This window comes from Aulonocara sp. 'chitande type north' Nkhata Bay, linkage group LG3, assembly GCF_057382095.1.
Source record: "Aulonocara sp. 'chitande type north' Nkhata Bay isolate Kocher_YH1m ecotype deep benthic linkage group LG3, A_spYH_male_GT1.1, whole genome shotgun sequence".
Classification (NCBI taxonomy): domain Eukaryota; kingdom Metazoa; phylum Chordata; class Actinopteri; order Cichliformes; family Cichlidae; genus Aulonocara; species Aulonocara sp. 'chitande type north' Nkhata Bay.
This window is the reverse complement of record NC_141346.1, coordinates 32,760,690-32,772,728: the sequence shown is the minus strand read 5'-3', so window position 1 is coordinate 32,772,728 and position 12,039 is coordinate 32,760,690. Positions and strand designations below refer to the sequence as shown.

Below are 12,039 nucleotides of genomic sequence, written 5' to 3'. Positions count from 1 at the left end.
CACTACTAACATTACTTTATTTACTGTATCTTTTGAAAAAATACAGCAATTTTAACAGCACAAGACTTAAGAACATTTAACAGGAGCAGGTTTCATTTTTCCCTGGTTTTATTATCACACTGTTCACCAAACGCAGCAAACCTTCACCATCTTATCCAGAAGGGTCACCTCTTCACCCTCACATGGAAGAAGTAATCTGATTGGCATGGTAGTATGTTTGAAGCAGGTCCCTTGTGTAGCGCTGGAACTCAGTCACGATGTGTTTCATCCATTTCATTGGCTGGTTTGCTGCAATAATGCCAAATAATTAGCATCTCTATAGATAGAAGGTAGTTCTGCAAAATCACTCAGTAGGATGTTTGTTCTAATTTGCTATGAGCTCAGAGCGCATAGAAAATAATACTAATAGGCTATAAAGAGTGATATGAACATATTTAGAACTTACCGGAATGAAAATGTCAGGAGCACCAACAGATATTTGGAGATGGAAGAGAACTGCACGTCAGCTCTTCTCACAGCTGCTATCCAGGCTGGACGCCTTCGTTTGGTAACATCAATACACGAGCTGCCTCATGTTGCTTCCAGGTTGGGAAAGAATGAAAAGATAAACCATTTTCAACCTTATTCTCTTGCCGGTCGTGTGATCGAACATTGCAGCCGACCACACAGCAAATACGAACCATGGCTGTTGGGTGTGACTTCGCTCCCTTTTCACTTGCGCTAGACCCCCAAAATGGCGGATCGGGCCAAAATCCTTTCCACGCCCACCCCCGTGACATCACGCTCCAAAGCCCTATAAACCTAGTGGGAGTATCCCCCCACAGAGGGACAAAAGGACCCCCTGATGATCCCCTAATCGCCTGAGCCAAGGTGTGAAACTGGGTGTGGGTGCCAATCAGCCAGGGTTTCGGGTGCGCTCATTGTGAAACCTGGCCCCACCTTATCATGCAAATTCCTGAGGTCAGATGGCCCAGGATGTGAGTGGGATACTCCCACTAGGTTTAAATCTGGGACTCCCCATCATTTGACCTTAGAACTGAAGAAGCTTCTCGGATGAGAGGTGAAACATCTTCAAGCAACTTAAAGAAGTCCAGACACTTTTCTTTGCAAGCTCCTATGACTACGATAACCTGGATGACTGAGAACCTTCACAGACATTACATTCTGTTCAGGGCCAGCTGTGGACGAATGAAGCCTCAATACATCTACTCTTTAAATGGGTGTAACATTTCAAACATACATCATATTATTTGTTTTTCCTTTTGCAGAATGGCAATGCATTCGAGATTATTTTTCTCAGAAATTCTATTCATGACATCACACAAGAATAGACAAATTAGTTTGCATCAAAGTGGTTATATAATGTAACATCAAATATTTAGACTAAATCCAAGCCCATTTCTTAAGTCCTGAAAAAACACGTCATAACAACAGTCGTATGTTACAGTAAGTCCTTCCTTTTGACAGAAGAAATACCGTAATTATCGCGCTATAAACCGTTAATTTTTGCACAAGCTTTGAACCCTGCGGCTTTTAGTCAGGTGCGGCTTTTCTATGGATTGTAAATGATTTTTGTCATATCGTAAGACGATTTGTTTTGTTTGTTCCGCTGTTGTACGGCACTACGTTGCCTGGCGGAAGGGCATGTGATCAGACACACAGTATTGGGGTTCAAGAGTAGTATGTTGGTCACATGTCCATCCGCCAGGCAACATAGTGCCGTACAAGTAGCGCGAAAAACAAACTTCAAAGTAGCGCTACACCTTCAGCAGGAGGCGTGGATGATGAGCGGCCATAAACTTGCGAAAAGCAAGTTATGCTCAACTCCACCGGTGGAATCTGACAGCGTGGAAAAGTGTGAAAACATCCACGATCACCAACGGATTTTGAAGGGCTGGACTGCTGCATGATGGAGAGGAGGACACCGCCACGGCCCTTCTGAAGGTGTTCGACTCTGACACTGACAACGAGGATTTCTTTGGTTTTGAAAGTGACAACGAAGGAGAGAAGCGGAGAGTGGATGACGAAGCCACCCTGAGCCTGTTCGTATCCGACACTGGAGAAGAGGACTTTGGTGGTTTTAGTGCGCAGGAAGATGGTGGTGAATGACTTGACTTTTCTTCTTGTTAAAGCCGTGTCACTGCACCTGAGCCTAAAAGGTAGTCTGAATCTATTTTTCTGGTGTGCTGTAGGTTATTTTTATGTACTACATTTGTTATCCATTTATGAAGCACGGTACATACGTACTTGTAATTACCGCTACTTGTACATATACCTAAAAAGTTATGCAAATATGTACCCATAACTTGTTTTTCAAAATATTAATAAAAGGGATGTGTCTCCAAACAGCCATCTCTTTCCTGACAATTCCCTTTGTGCATATTCTCTTACATATGATAAGTCAACATTGAAACACCTGCGGCTTTTAGTCAGGTGCGGCTAATGTATGTACAAAACAGGATTTTCCCCTGATTTTAGCTTGTGCGGCTAATATACAGGTGCGCTTTGTAGTCCGGGAAATACGGTAGTTCACTTTATTGAGCATGTATCTACAATATGCAGCTTTTCAAATGAGAAAATGAAAATGAAATAATCATACCTAAAAATAATCAAAGTATTGAATGATGTCATAATTAAAACATTACCTTGGTTTTATAGTTTAGTTAATGTTTTATCTCCATAGATTTTCCATGTCATGACATAGATACGGTCTCATATTCACACCTGCTGGTTGAAGGAAGTGTTTCTCAGGAAAATAATCTGGGTAATTATTTCATTCATGTTCACTCATCCATTCATCTTTTGAATATGAACTTTGTTCTCATGTAAACGCATTGTTATTTATTGTATAATGCTTTGGTGCCACTGGGTTTTAGCATGTCTCAATGTCTCACACCTTATTCATGCCTTTAAACAGCTGGGTGATTTTATCTGATCTCCCACAGGAAGAGTCTTTTGTCTCTTCAACACTGTGAGAGGTAACAAGAGTGTGTGAACTTTTCTTTGGGGGAGGACTAAATGTGTGAAAACAGCACTGTACTGCTTTTTGTTTCTGTAGAAGGCATTTAAACTCAGGACTTTGCTGGGTTCAGGAGAGACTCTGCTAGTCATTCTTCCCGCAATGGCTCCTCTCACCAAGCTTGGATTTTTGTTCTTTTTTGATTAAAGGAGGTTAGCTTCCACTCACCGTTTGTCTGCAGGCTTTATTAAATGGAAACTTCCACAACAGCACCAAGCCCAACTTGTTTGACCTGGTTCCTTGTCTTTTGTTGCTTATGTAGGTCCAGTGGTCAGTGAGGGCAAGGACAAGTGTGGAGGCATGATCTCGTGGGTGGAGCTCACCAGGATTTCCATATTTAATACTTGAAGTCAAATTAAAACCGGTGTACTTAACAATGTCTCTCCAACAGTTTGTGTGCTGTTTCTCTGTGATCGTTGTTCTCTTGTGCAAAGGTGAGAAATTGATTTTATTTGCAGTACTACACTATTTTCTTATGGGCTATAGAAGAGCGAAAGATTAATACAGAGATACAAAACATTAAACATTAGTCACATTTTTTCTGCCAGGTTACTATTAAAGGGCTCACTTGGCATATTCCCTGTAAGGACAGGAAAGTCACATTGTGTTATTTTATATAGACATTTCCAACTTATTCATCAATAAACTGGCAAGTATGTGTTTAGCACGTGTTCGGCAGAGCTGAATTCAGTAACCTAATAAAAACCAGTGTTTATAAGGGAAGAGACGATACTGGCACAAGTACAAATGACAAAATCTTTGATTTGATTGCTGTTGAATAAATAAATAAAATTGAATTGTTAGCAGACAAACGATATTAGAAATTGAATTTTTAAATTACATGGGCAATATCATAAGATGTAATATAACATAATATAGTATAATATAATATATTTAATTTGCTATTGGAAAAAACACTTTTAAATTTCCTGAAAGGACAGTTTTAGTTTTTAAATCACTCACTTTTCCTAAAATTCTGTGAGCAGGTCCAATTTCAATTTTTACATATTTGTTTCCTCTCTCTCTGACACGTGCTGACAAAAGCAAATCGTGATGTGCAATACACTGTTTTAACTAGTTATCGCTGTTTCAATTTTCAGATGCTGATTCACAGCAGCCTGGTAAGCATCCAAGAACAATTTTACACATTCTGCAAGCTTCAGGTTTCAACATGATTATTTCCTCCTCTCAGCTGCAGACAATAGACGATACTCCTCCCATTTGTTTCAGCAACAAAGGAGTGCTCGGAGTCTTTTTCATTTGACATTAATCCTACAGTCTACACCCTTGGATAGACGTTTTGTTAAGTTAAATATTAAATGCCAAAGTTATGAAACTATAAACAATGACTAAACATATTGGTTTTACAGCAAGGACAGGATACGATGCCAACATATTTTAGGATTGAATGTCTTGTTATGTCTCCCTCCCCTCACTCTCACCCACTCGTGGCATATGGCCGTCCTTCCCCTAGCCTGGTTCTGTCGGAGGTTTCTTCCTGTTACTGTAGGGTCTTTATCCTTACAATACAAAGCAACCTGAGGCAACTGTTGTTGAGATTTGACTTTGAAAATTTTAATTTGGAGAGGACCGAATATCTGTAATATACTGACCAAGTCACAGCTTTGATTGAAGTTACCAAACAGAGCAAATATATTTGTCTAACCCTACTACATGAGTTAAGACATGATCATTTTTACACCACCAATAAAATGTTGCATATTGTATTGCATTTTAAATTACAACTGGCTCTCTCTGAAAATCTGAAGAATACTGCAGGAAGTCTACCTAAAATATAGTATTATTAAGCCCTGTTTGCAAAAAAACAAGAATCTTCACAAATATCAGCACCAAACTGAATAAAAAGCTGCAGTCTGGGGAGGTTTGAAAGTTGACTTACAGTCAGTGGAGTTTTTTGTACAATCAGCATGTTTTAAGAATCTTTGCATCTTTCTTAGTAAAGGCGCTTGCAGGCAGACACAATCAAAAACAACATGACAGATAAATTGCCAAACATTACGCCTAAAACAATAAGGAATGCTCTTTGCTTTACCAGTAAGTGGTTTTTATTGTGGCTTATCAGCGTACTCACCATTTAACTTGCATCCATTTTTATTTATCAGCATGCGGCATGACTGCAAAACATAGCAGAATTGTAGGAGGTCAAGATGCACCCCCAGGAAGTTGGCCCTGGCAGGCAGCTTTATCCATTTTTGGCAGTTTTTCCTGTGGAGGGTCCCTCATCACCGACCAGTGGGTGTTGACGGCCGCTCACTGCATTTCATTGTAAGTCACCATTGTAAGTTTCCATTTTTAGTAATAATAATGTTCCTGCATGGTGTTGCAGGAGTTAGCACTGTTTCCTGACTTCAAAAAGTTCTGGGGGTTTTTTTAGACTTGTGATTTGTAAGAAAATGGATAATTTTGCACTTGTCTGGTTATCATGTGGTCCCTTTTTTTAAGCTATTTTTTTGGTTCTAATGACTGATGGCTAATACTAACATGAATAAAAGGCCTTGAAGAAACTGTTGCTGTTGCTTTGATTTGACTCTATATAAATAGCACATTAAATCACAGCCAGATGAGAAACTTTCCATCAACTGGAATATATATATATATATATATATATATATATATATTACTGCATTTGTTACTATGGTGACTGTTATAATGGTCAACATAAGATGCTATGAAAATAACTATATATTTTTTTCCGTTTTTTTCCGTTTTGTCAAGACTTGAACTCTCCTTCACAAAGGTCCATCTGGGTCGCCACAGCCAGTCAGGTTTAAACCCAAATGAGGTGACACAGACACTTGAAAACATTGTTTGCCATCCCAACTACAACCCTTTAACAATTGAGAACGACATATGCCTCCTGAAGCTGTCGGCTCCAGTGAATTTCACAGACTACATTCAACCCATCTGTTTAGCCTCTGAAAACAGCACTTTCTACAGTGGGACCAGCAGCTGGGTCACTGGTTTTGGTAGTACGGCAAGTAAGTTACAAAAAATTTAGTTTATTTTACTTTACTTACTTTATCAAGGTTCAAAAAGAATAGTGAATAGTATGATGTACAGTTTGGAGATGGTGGCTCTAACAAGAAGACATGAAGCTGAGCTAAAGATGTCTAAGGAGCTTGTAAAGAAAAGCATCTGGACTCCTTTAAGTGGCTTGAAGACGTTTCAACTCTCATCCGAAAAGCTTCTTCAGTTCTAGAGTCCCAAATTTAAGTCCTGTGGCAGTGTCCCCCCAAGAGGGACAATGGACCCCCTAATGATCCTCTATCTAATCACATGAGCCAAGGGGGGACACTCTTGAGGGGTTACTCCCACAAGGCTTAAATCTGGGACTCTCAATCATTTGACCTTAGAACTGAAGAAGCTTCTCGAATGAGAGGTGAAACCTCTTCAAGCAACTTAAAGAAGTCCAGACGCTTGTCTCCACGTTCCTTAGACTATGATGACCTGGATGACTGAGAACCTTCATAGACATACTGAGCTAAAGATGTTTCGATTTTCATTCATGAGACCATCAGAGGGACAGCTCAGGTTGAGCGGTTTGGAGACATAGTTAGACATATGGTTTATACAGTGGAGAAGAGGTGCACAAGAGGGAACATGGTGGACAAAGGGTATTGAATATATGGAGCTGCCATGCAGGAGAGAAAAGAGCAAGACCACAAAAGAGCTTCATGGGTGTAGAGGAGGACATAGCAGGAAAGAATGCTAAGAATAGCATGAGACTGAGGCAGATGATCCACAGTGGAGGGAGAAGAAGATGGTGCTGGCTTCTTTAATAAAAGCTCTTGCATTTGAATTTTTTCCAATTAGGTGATGGTTCACTTTCCAACATCCTGCAGGAGGTGAATGTACCAATAGTGGGAAGCAACGAGTGCAAATGCTACTATCAAGACTTCAGTGAGATCACAGAGAACATGATCTGTGCTGGGTTAAAAGCTGGAGGGAAGGATTCATGTCAGGTAACACCCACTGTTTGTTTACAAGATAGAGTGGGATGTTAATAAAACAAATGCTGCTAGTTACTTTTTAAGGAAGTAATGCATCATGTTACTTCATTAATTCATGTAGAAATCATTTGTTACACTACTTGTTACATTACTGCACCATGGCCTCTTACTCAGACATGCAAATAATCTGTTTCATGTTGACACGATCCATACTTCACCAGGATTGATCTTACTGAGACAAGTCAGGACCTCTACAGGACGCCTATCTGTCTTAACTTTTATCAATTTCTTTTTACAGAGAGACTCCGGGGGACCACTTATGACAAAGAAAGAATCAGTCTGGGTCCAAAGTGGAGTTGTGAGCTTTGGTTATGGCTGTGCTGAGCCTATGAGACCTGGGATCTACACTCGTGTGTCCCAGTACCAGAAATGGATCAGCGACACCATCACCGGCAAATCACCAGGCTTTGTTACCTTCACCTCGCCAGGCACTGATAGTGATTTAGACTTCACTTGTCCGATAGATGACAGTGTGTTTGACAGTGGTGAAAACCTGATCCACTTCACTCACTTCACCTCTCTCTGTGTTCTTGTTGTGTTGCTCCAAGTGTTTGTTGGAAGTGATGGAATTTAACTCATCACATTTACTCAAGTTCAGCATTGAAGCTTGAAATAATTTTTCTTTATGAAACTTTATAACCTAGAGGTGAAGGCTACACTTTTTATTCCAATAGATTTATGGGGGAGCTTCAGTTTCAACTTACCCAATTTAGGATTTGAGTATTTGAGAATACACAATCTAAAATTTTTATAAATGAAGCACTAGGTATGAAAGTAATGGGAAATACTAAAAAAAAAGTTGAGTCAGTGAGCATATTAGACATTATAACACAGAATAACTTTTTATCTGAAAATGTAACATGTTTACTTATCTCTACTGTCTAAAATATGGTGAATTGCTTTACTTTGTCTTACTTCATTTTAATCATTTAAGATTAAAAAGATTGTTCACAAGGTTAATGATCCCATACCACAAGTAATCATTTTTCCAGTATGCATACAACATGTGAACTAGGGTCCCGGCTTCCTCCTGACATTTCCAGCAGGTGTCATTGTCAGCAAACTTCAACCTGACTAGCTTACTGGGAGTCCAGTAATTTCTGTGAAGCAACTTGTATTGGATAAGCTGAGACTGTGCTTCATGTGAGCAAACACACCACGATTAAACCAGCTTCCTCCAACTATCCTCTAAAATCTGAATTCCCAGATCCTTCTCCCAGCACTGCCTCAGTCCTATGGGTTCAAATTGTGGTCATAAATATTTTGTACTTGTCAATCAGTTTTATACTTGCACATCAGGATTTATATGTTTAAAAATAATTTTTGACCCTTTTATTTCATTGGTCAATGTCATGTCAATCACAAATTTAACTATCCAATCAGAGAATTGATGGGTTTGGCTGTCGGAGGGGTGCTTTTGAACTGCAGGTTCTTGAAGGGTAATAGAGTTTGAAGCTGGAGGATCTCTATATAAATATCCCATAGAAGCTAGGTCCCCTAACTTTCAGTAGCTGCTGAAAGGATAAAGTTGTGGTATATCAATGGTTAGAAATACCATTATTACTTTAGGATTAGTTTAACACAAAGTCAGGGCTGACCTGGGAGTAGGGCTGGGACAATGTGTCGACGTAATCGATTACGTCAACGCGTAAAATATGTCGACGTAAAAACATTAGTCAGGCAGTCGCAGTTGACTTAAACCACTCCACCCGAACAGTTCTACAATAAGGGGATATTTTAACAGAAAAACAAAGCAAATCAGTCATTTGCCGGCTTTGTGAGGTGGACATGGCCTATCATAAAAGCACGACGGCTATGCACCAGCACCTCAAACGATGACATCCAGGAGCAGCTTCTGAAAAAGACAAACCACCATAAGTTTTCAATTTTTTTACTAACGCTGGTTTTTACCCTTTAATTCATCCAGACACCCCCCCCCCCCCCCCCCAATCCACGTAGACATACACTCACTCATAGACAGAGATAAACACCCAACCTCCGTAAATGCAAAAATCATTTAAGATGCTTAGCAGTAACATGTAGCAGCTGCTGTTTAGTTGGTTTTTATTTCTGGCCCATGCTGGCAAAACGAGTCGGAATGCGCGCAGGCGCATTCCGACTCGTTTTGATCATCCCTTATCAAAATCGGAGAAAGACAAAAATGTGAGACAGCGAATTGGCCACAGGAAAAATGTTAACAAGGATAATACACCACCTGCTAAACGGTGATGGTGATTATCATTAATCTCTTACTGTTATGCTATGAAGGCACATGGCATAACAGTGAGGCACATACATGGTATAGATAGATAGATAGTAGGGTGCAACAATACACAAAATTCACGGTTCGGTTCAGTTCGATATTTTGGTGTCACGGTTCGATATTTTTTCGATACAAAAAAATGTTCATGCCTTTTTAATTTGTCATTTATTAAAAGTATAAATATATATTTTAACTCAAAGGTACAGTTTTTAAATTTAATGTTGCTGAAACAACAAAATAATAAAAAAAAATAAATCTATCTGATCGAGAAATCACTCATCTTTGGAAAAGAGAGTTTATTACAGAGAAATGGCTCTTTCCAAAATAAAAGCTACACTATACGCTTTTGACGTCTGGAGGACTACTGTCAGAGAAGAAGTACACTATGCACCCCCCAGGAGGTGGCTGTACTTACCGAGAGCGTCTTATCTATGATTTTAAAAGACATGAGACCACTTGCTGTGGTTGAAGGTGAGGAATTCAAAGAAATGCTGACCACTTTCCAACCAGGTTACACTCTGCCGTCTAGGCGTCATTTTGCAAGCATGATAGAGAGAAAGTATGAAACTTCTGTGGAGAAACTAAGGAATTAACTAAAAAAGGCCACATCCAAAATCTCCCTTACCACTGATGCTTGGACAAGTCTGGTCACAGAGTCCTATTTAGGGGTAACTTGTCATTTCATTAATGACAATTGGGATCTTCTCTCCTTCAATTTAGCAACACTGCCAGTTGAAGAGCGCCACACTGCAGAAAACCTTGCCTCCTGGGTGGAGAAGGTGGCAGAAAAATTCCACATTTCCTTGCATAATGTCCTTGCCATTGTGCATGATAATGCAAGTAACATAGTTTCAGCTCTTCACATCCTGAAAGAGAAGTTTGGAGTGGTGTCCTATCGGTTTGCCGGGCATACACTTCAACTGGTTGTAAATTATGCACTGAAAGACCCCAAGATTGATAAGGCACTATCAGCTGCACGGGGCCTTGTAAAGCACATCAGGAAAAGTGAGCCAGCTAGCACCAAACTTAAGCAGAAGCAAAAACAGATGGGTACAGCTGAGCATAAACTAATCCAGGATGTCACTGTCAGATGGAACAGTTCATACTACATGATTGAACGTCTGTTGGAACAGAGATGGCCAGTGGTTGCGACGCTTTCAGATCCAGAAGTCACACAGCGTGGGAAACAGTACCTAGATCTGAAAAATTGATCAGTGGATTCTTCTGGATGAATTGAAGGAGGTGCTCAAGCCTTATGAGCAAGCCACTAATGTTCTCAGTGGACAGTCTTATGTCACAGTCTCTGTTCTTCCCCCCCTGCTGAAAGGTCTCCTGAAATCCACCCAAAACAAATCATTTGATTCTGCTGCAGTGAACTCTTTCCAGAACTGTGCAGAAGAGGAAATCTTGTATAGGTCGCAGCCAGAAGTATCTGCATTTCAAGCAGGTTGGAAAAATGTGTCACTCATTGCTGCTGCCCTCGATCCACGTTTTCGTAAACTGAAATTCCTTTCTCCAGAAGATGCTCTGAAACTGCAAGCAAGAATACAGAGGGAGGCACTTGATCTCAAAAGGGAGCAGAGATCACAGTTAGAGCAGGAACATGTGGGACAGGAAGCCTCAGCAAGTCCCCCAACAAAGAAGAGATCTGTGTTGGACACTTTATTGGGTACAGATTCTGAGGAGGAAGATTTTAATGAAAACACTGACCAGGTTGGGGATGGAGAAAATGAGGCAGTGAGGAAAGAAGTATTGTTGTATTTTGGGGAAGCCCCTATTCCAAGGGATAATGACCCCCTTACATGATGGAAGAATAATGCAACAAGATTCCCCACACTAGCTACTTTAGCCAAATCATATCTGGCTGTACCTGCCACATCAACACCATCTGAAAGGCTTTTTTCAGTTGCTGGAAACATTGTCACCAAAAAAAAGGGCAAGCCTGACTGCTGAGCATGTAGAAATGCTAACATTCCTCCACTCCAATGCATAACTACTTCATGTGATGAACGTGATTGAACACACACACAAAAATAGAAGAGAAGGCAGCAAAATGGATATTTTGTTAACGAAGAGCACTTTTTTTGCAGAGAGCAAAGTGAATGTTACATTTTATTTGTTCAAAGACGCCATTGTTGCTGTTTATATTTTATTAATTTTTTGCTATGATTTCCTTTATTCATATTTGTTTTCCACAACATTTAATTTTTTGTTAAAAACAGAAGATTGTACTGCAATTTTACTGTGGATTTTATTTTTATTAAATCTCCAATGCATAACTACTACAATCCATAACTACTTCATGTAATTAACATGATTGATGATTGAACTCAAACACACACACAGAAATGTGAGAAACGGGAACAAAATGGATTTTGTTTTGTGAATGAAGAGCACTTTTTTGCAGATATCAAAGTGAATGTTACATTTTGTTTGTTTAAAGACACCATTGTTGCTATTTATTTTAAATGTTTTGTTAACTTTTCCTCAATTTTATATATGTTTGCATATTTCATTTCTTGTTAAATGCTATCTCTTATATAAGATTGTACGACTACTACAACTTTATTTTAGTAAAGTGAAAGTAAATGTGAAATTGCTATACAAGTCAAATAATGGGGAAATAATTGATAATCGAATCAAATCGAAATCGAATCTGATTGAAAAATTAATCGTTAGATTAATCGATGCATCGAAAAATTAATCGCTAGATTCATCGATTAGGA

The 12,039-nt window shown here is 39.5% G+C and overlaps 1 protein-coding gene and 1 pseudogene across 2 annotated transcripts; both read left to right on the top strand.

Moving 5' to 3' along the window:
• The first annotated feature begins 3,070 nt into the window (after positions 1-3,070).
• Positions 3,071-7,996, top strand: LOC147335230 (trypsin-3-like). 2 transcript variants are annotated; one of them, XM_086277026.1, is made up of 8 exons: positions 3,071-3,171; positions 3,282-3,327; positions 3,411-3,453; positions 4,120-4,140; positions 5,143-5,305; positions 5,756-6,018; positions 6,854-7,002; positions 7,289-7,996. In XM_086277026.1, the coding sequence occupies exons 5-8, from the start codon at positions 5,151-5,153 to the stop codon at positions 7,622-7,624; spliced, it is 903 nt and encodes a 300-aa protein (XP_086133152.1). In that variant the 5' UTR covers positions 3,071-3,171; positions 3,282-3,327; positions 3,411-3,453; positions 4,120-4,140; positions 5,143-5,150; the 3' UTR covers positions 7,625-7,996. The 2 variants fall into 2 exon arrangements, with proteins under 2 accessions (XP_086133152.1, XP_086133144.1); XM_086277018.1 differs by having other exon boundaries at positions 3,282-3,453.
• Positions 7,997-9,801: 1,805 nt separating this feature from the next.
• On the top strand, positions 9,802-11,306 carry LOC147335229 (E3 SUMO-protein ligase ZBED1-like; annotated as a pseudogene).
• Positions 11,307-12,039: the final 733 nt, after the last annotated feature.

Bases quoted from the DNA above. Each gene is read 5' to 3' on its own strand.
- LOC147335230 (XM_086277018.1), top strand. From the start codon at position 3,396: ATGTCTCTCCAACAGTTTGTGTGCTGTTTCTCTGTGATCGTTGTTCTC. The intron at 5,306-5,755 runs GTAAGTCACCAT...CGTTTTGTCAAG, and splicing joins GCCGCTCACTGCATTTCATT to ACTTGAACTCTCCTTCACAA. The intron at 6,019-6,853 runs GTAAGTTACAAA...TTTTCCAATTAG, and splicing joins TGGTTTTGGTAGTACGGCAA to GTGATGGTTCACTTTCCAAC.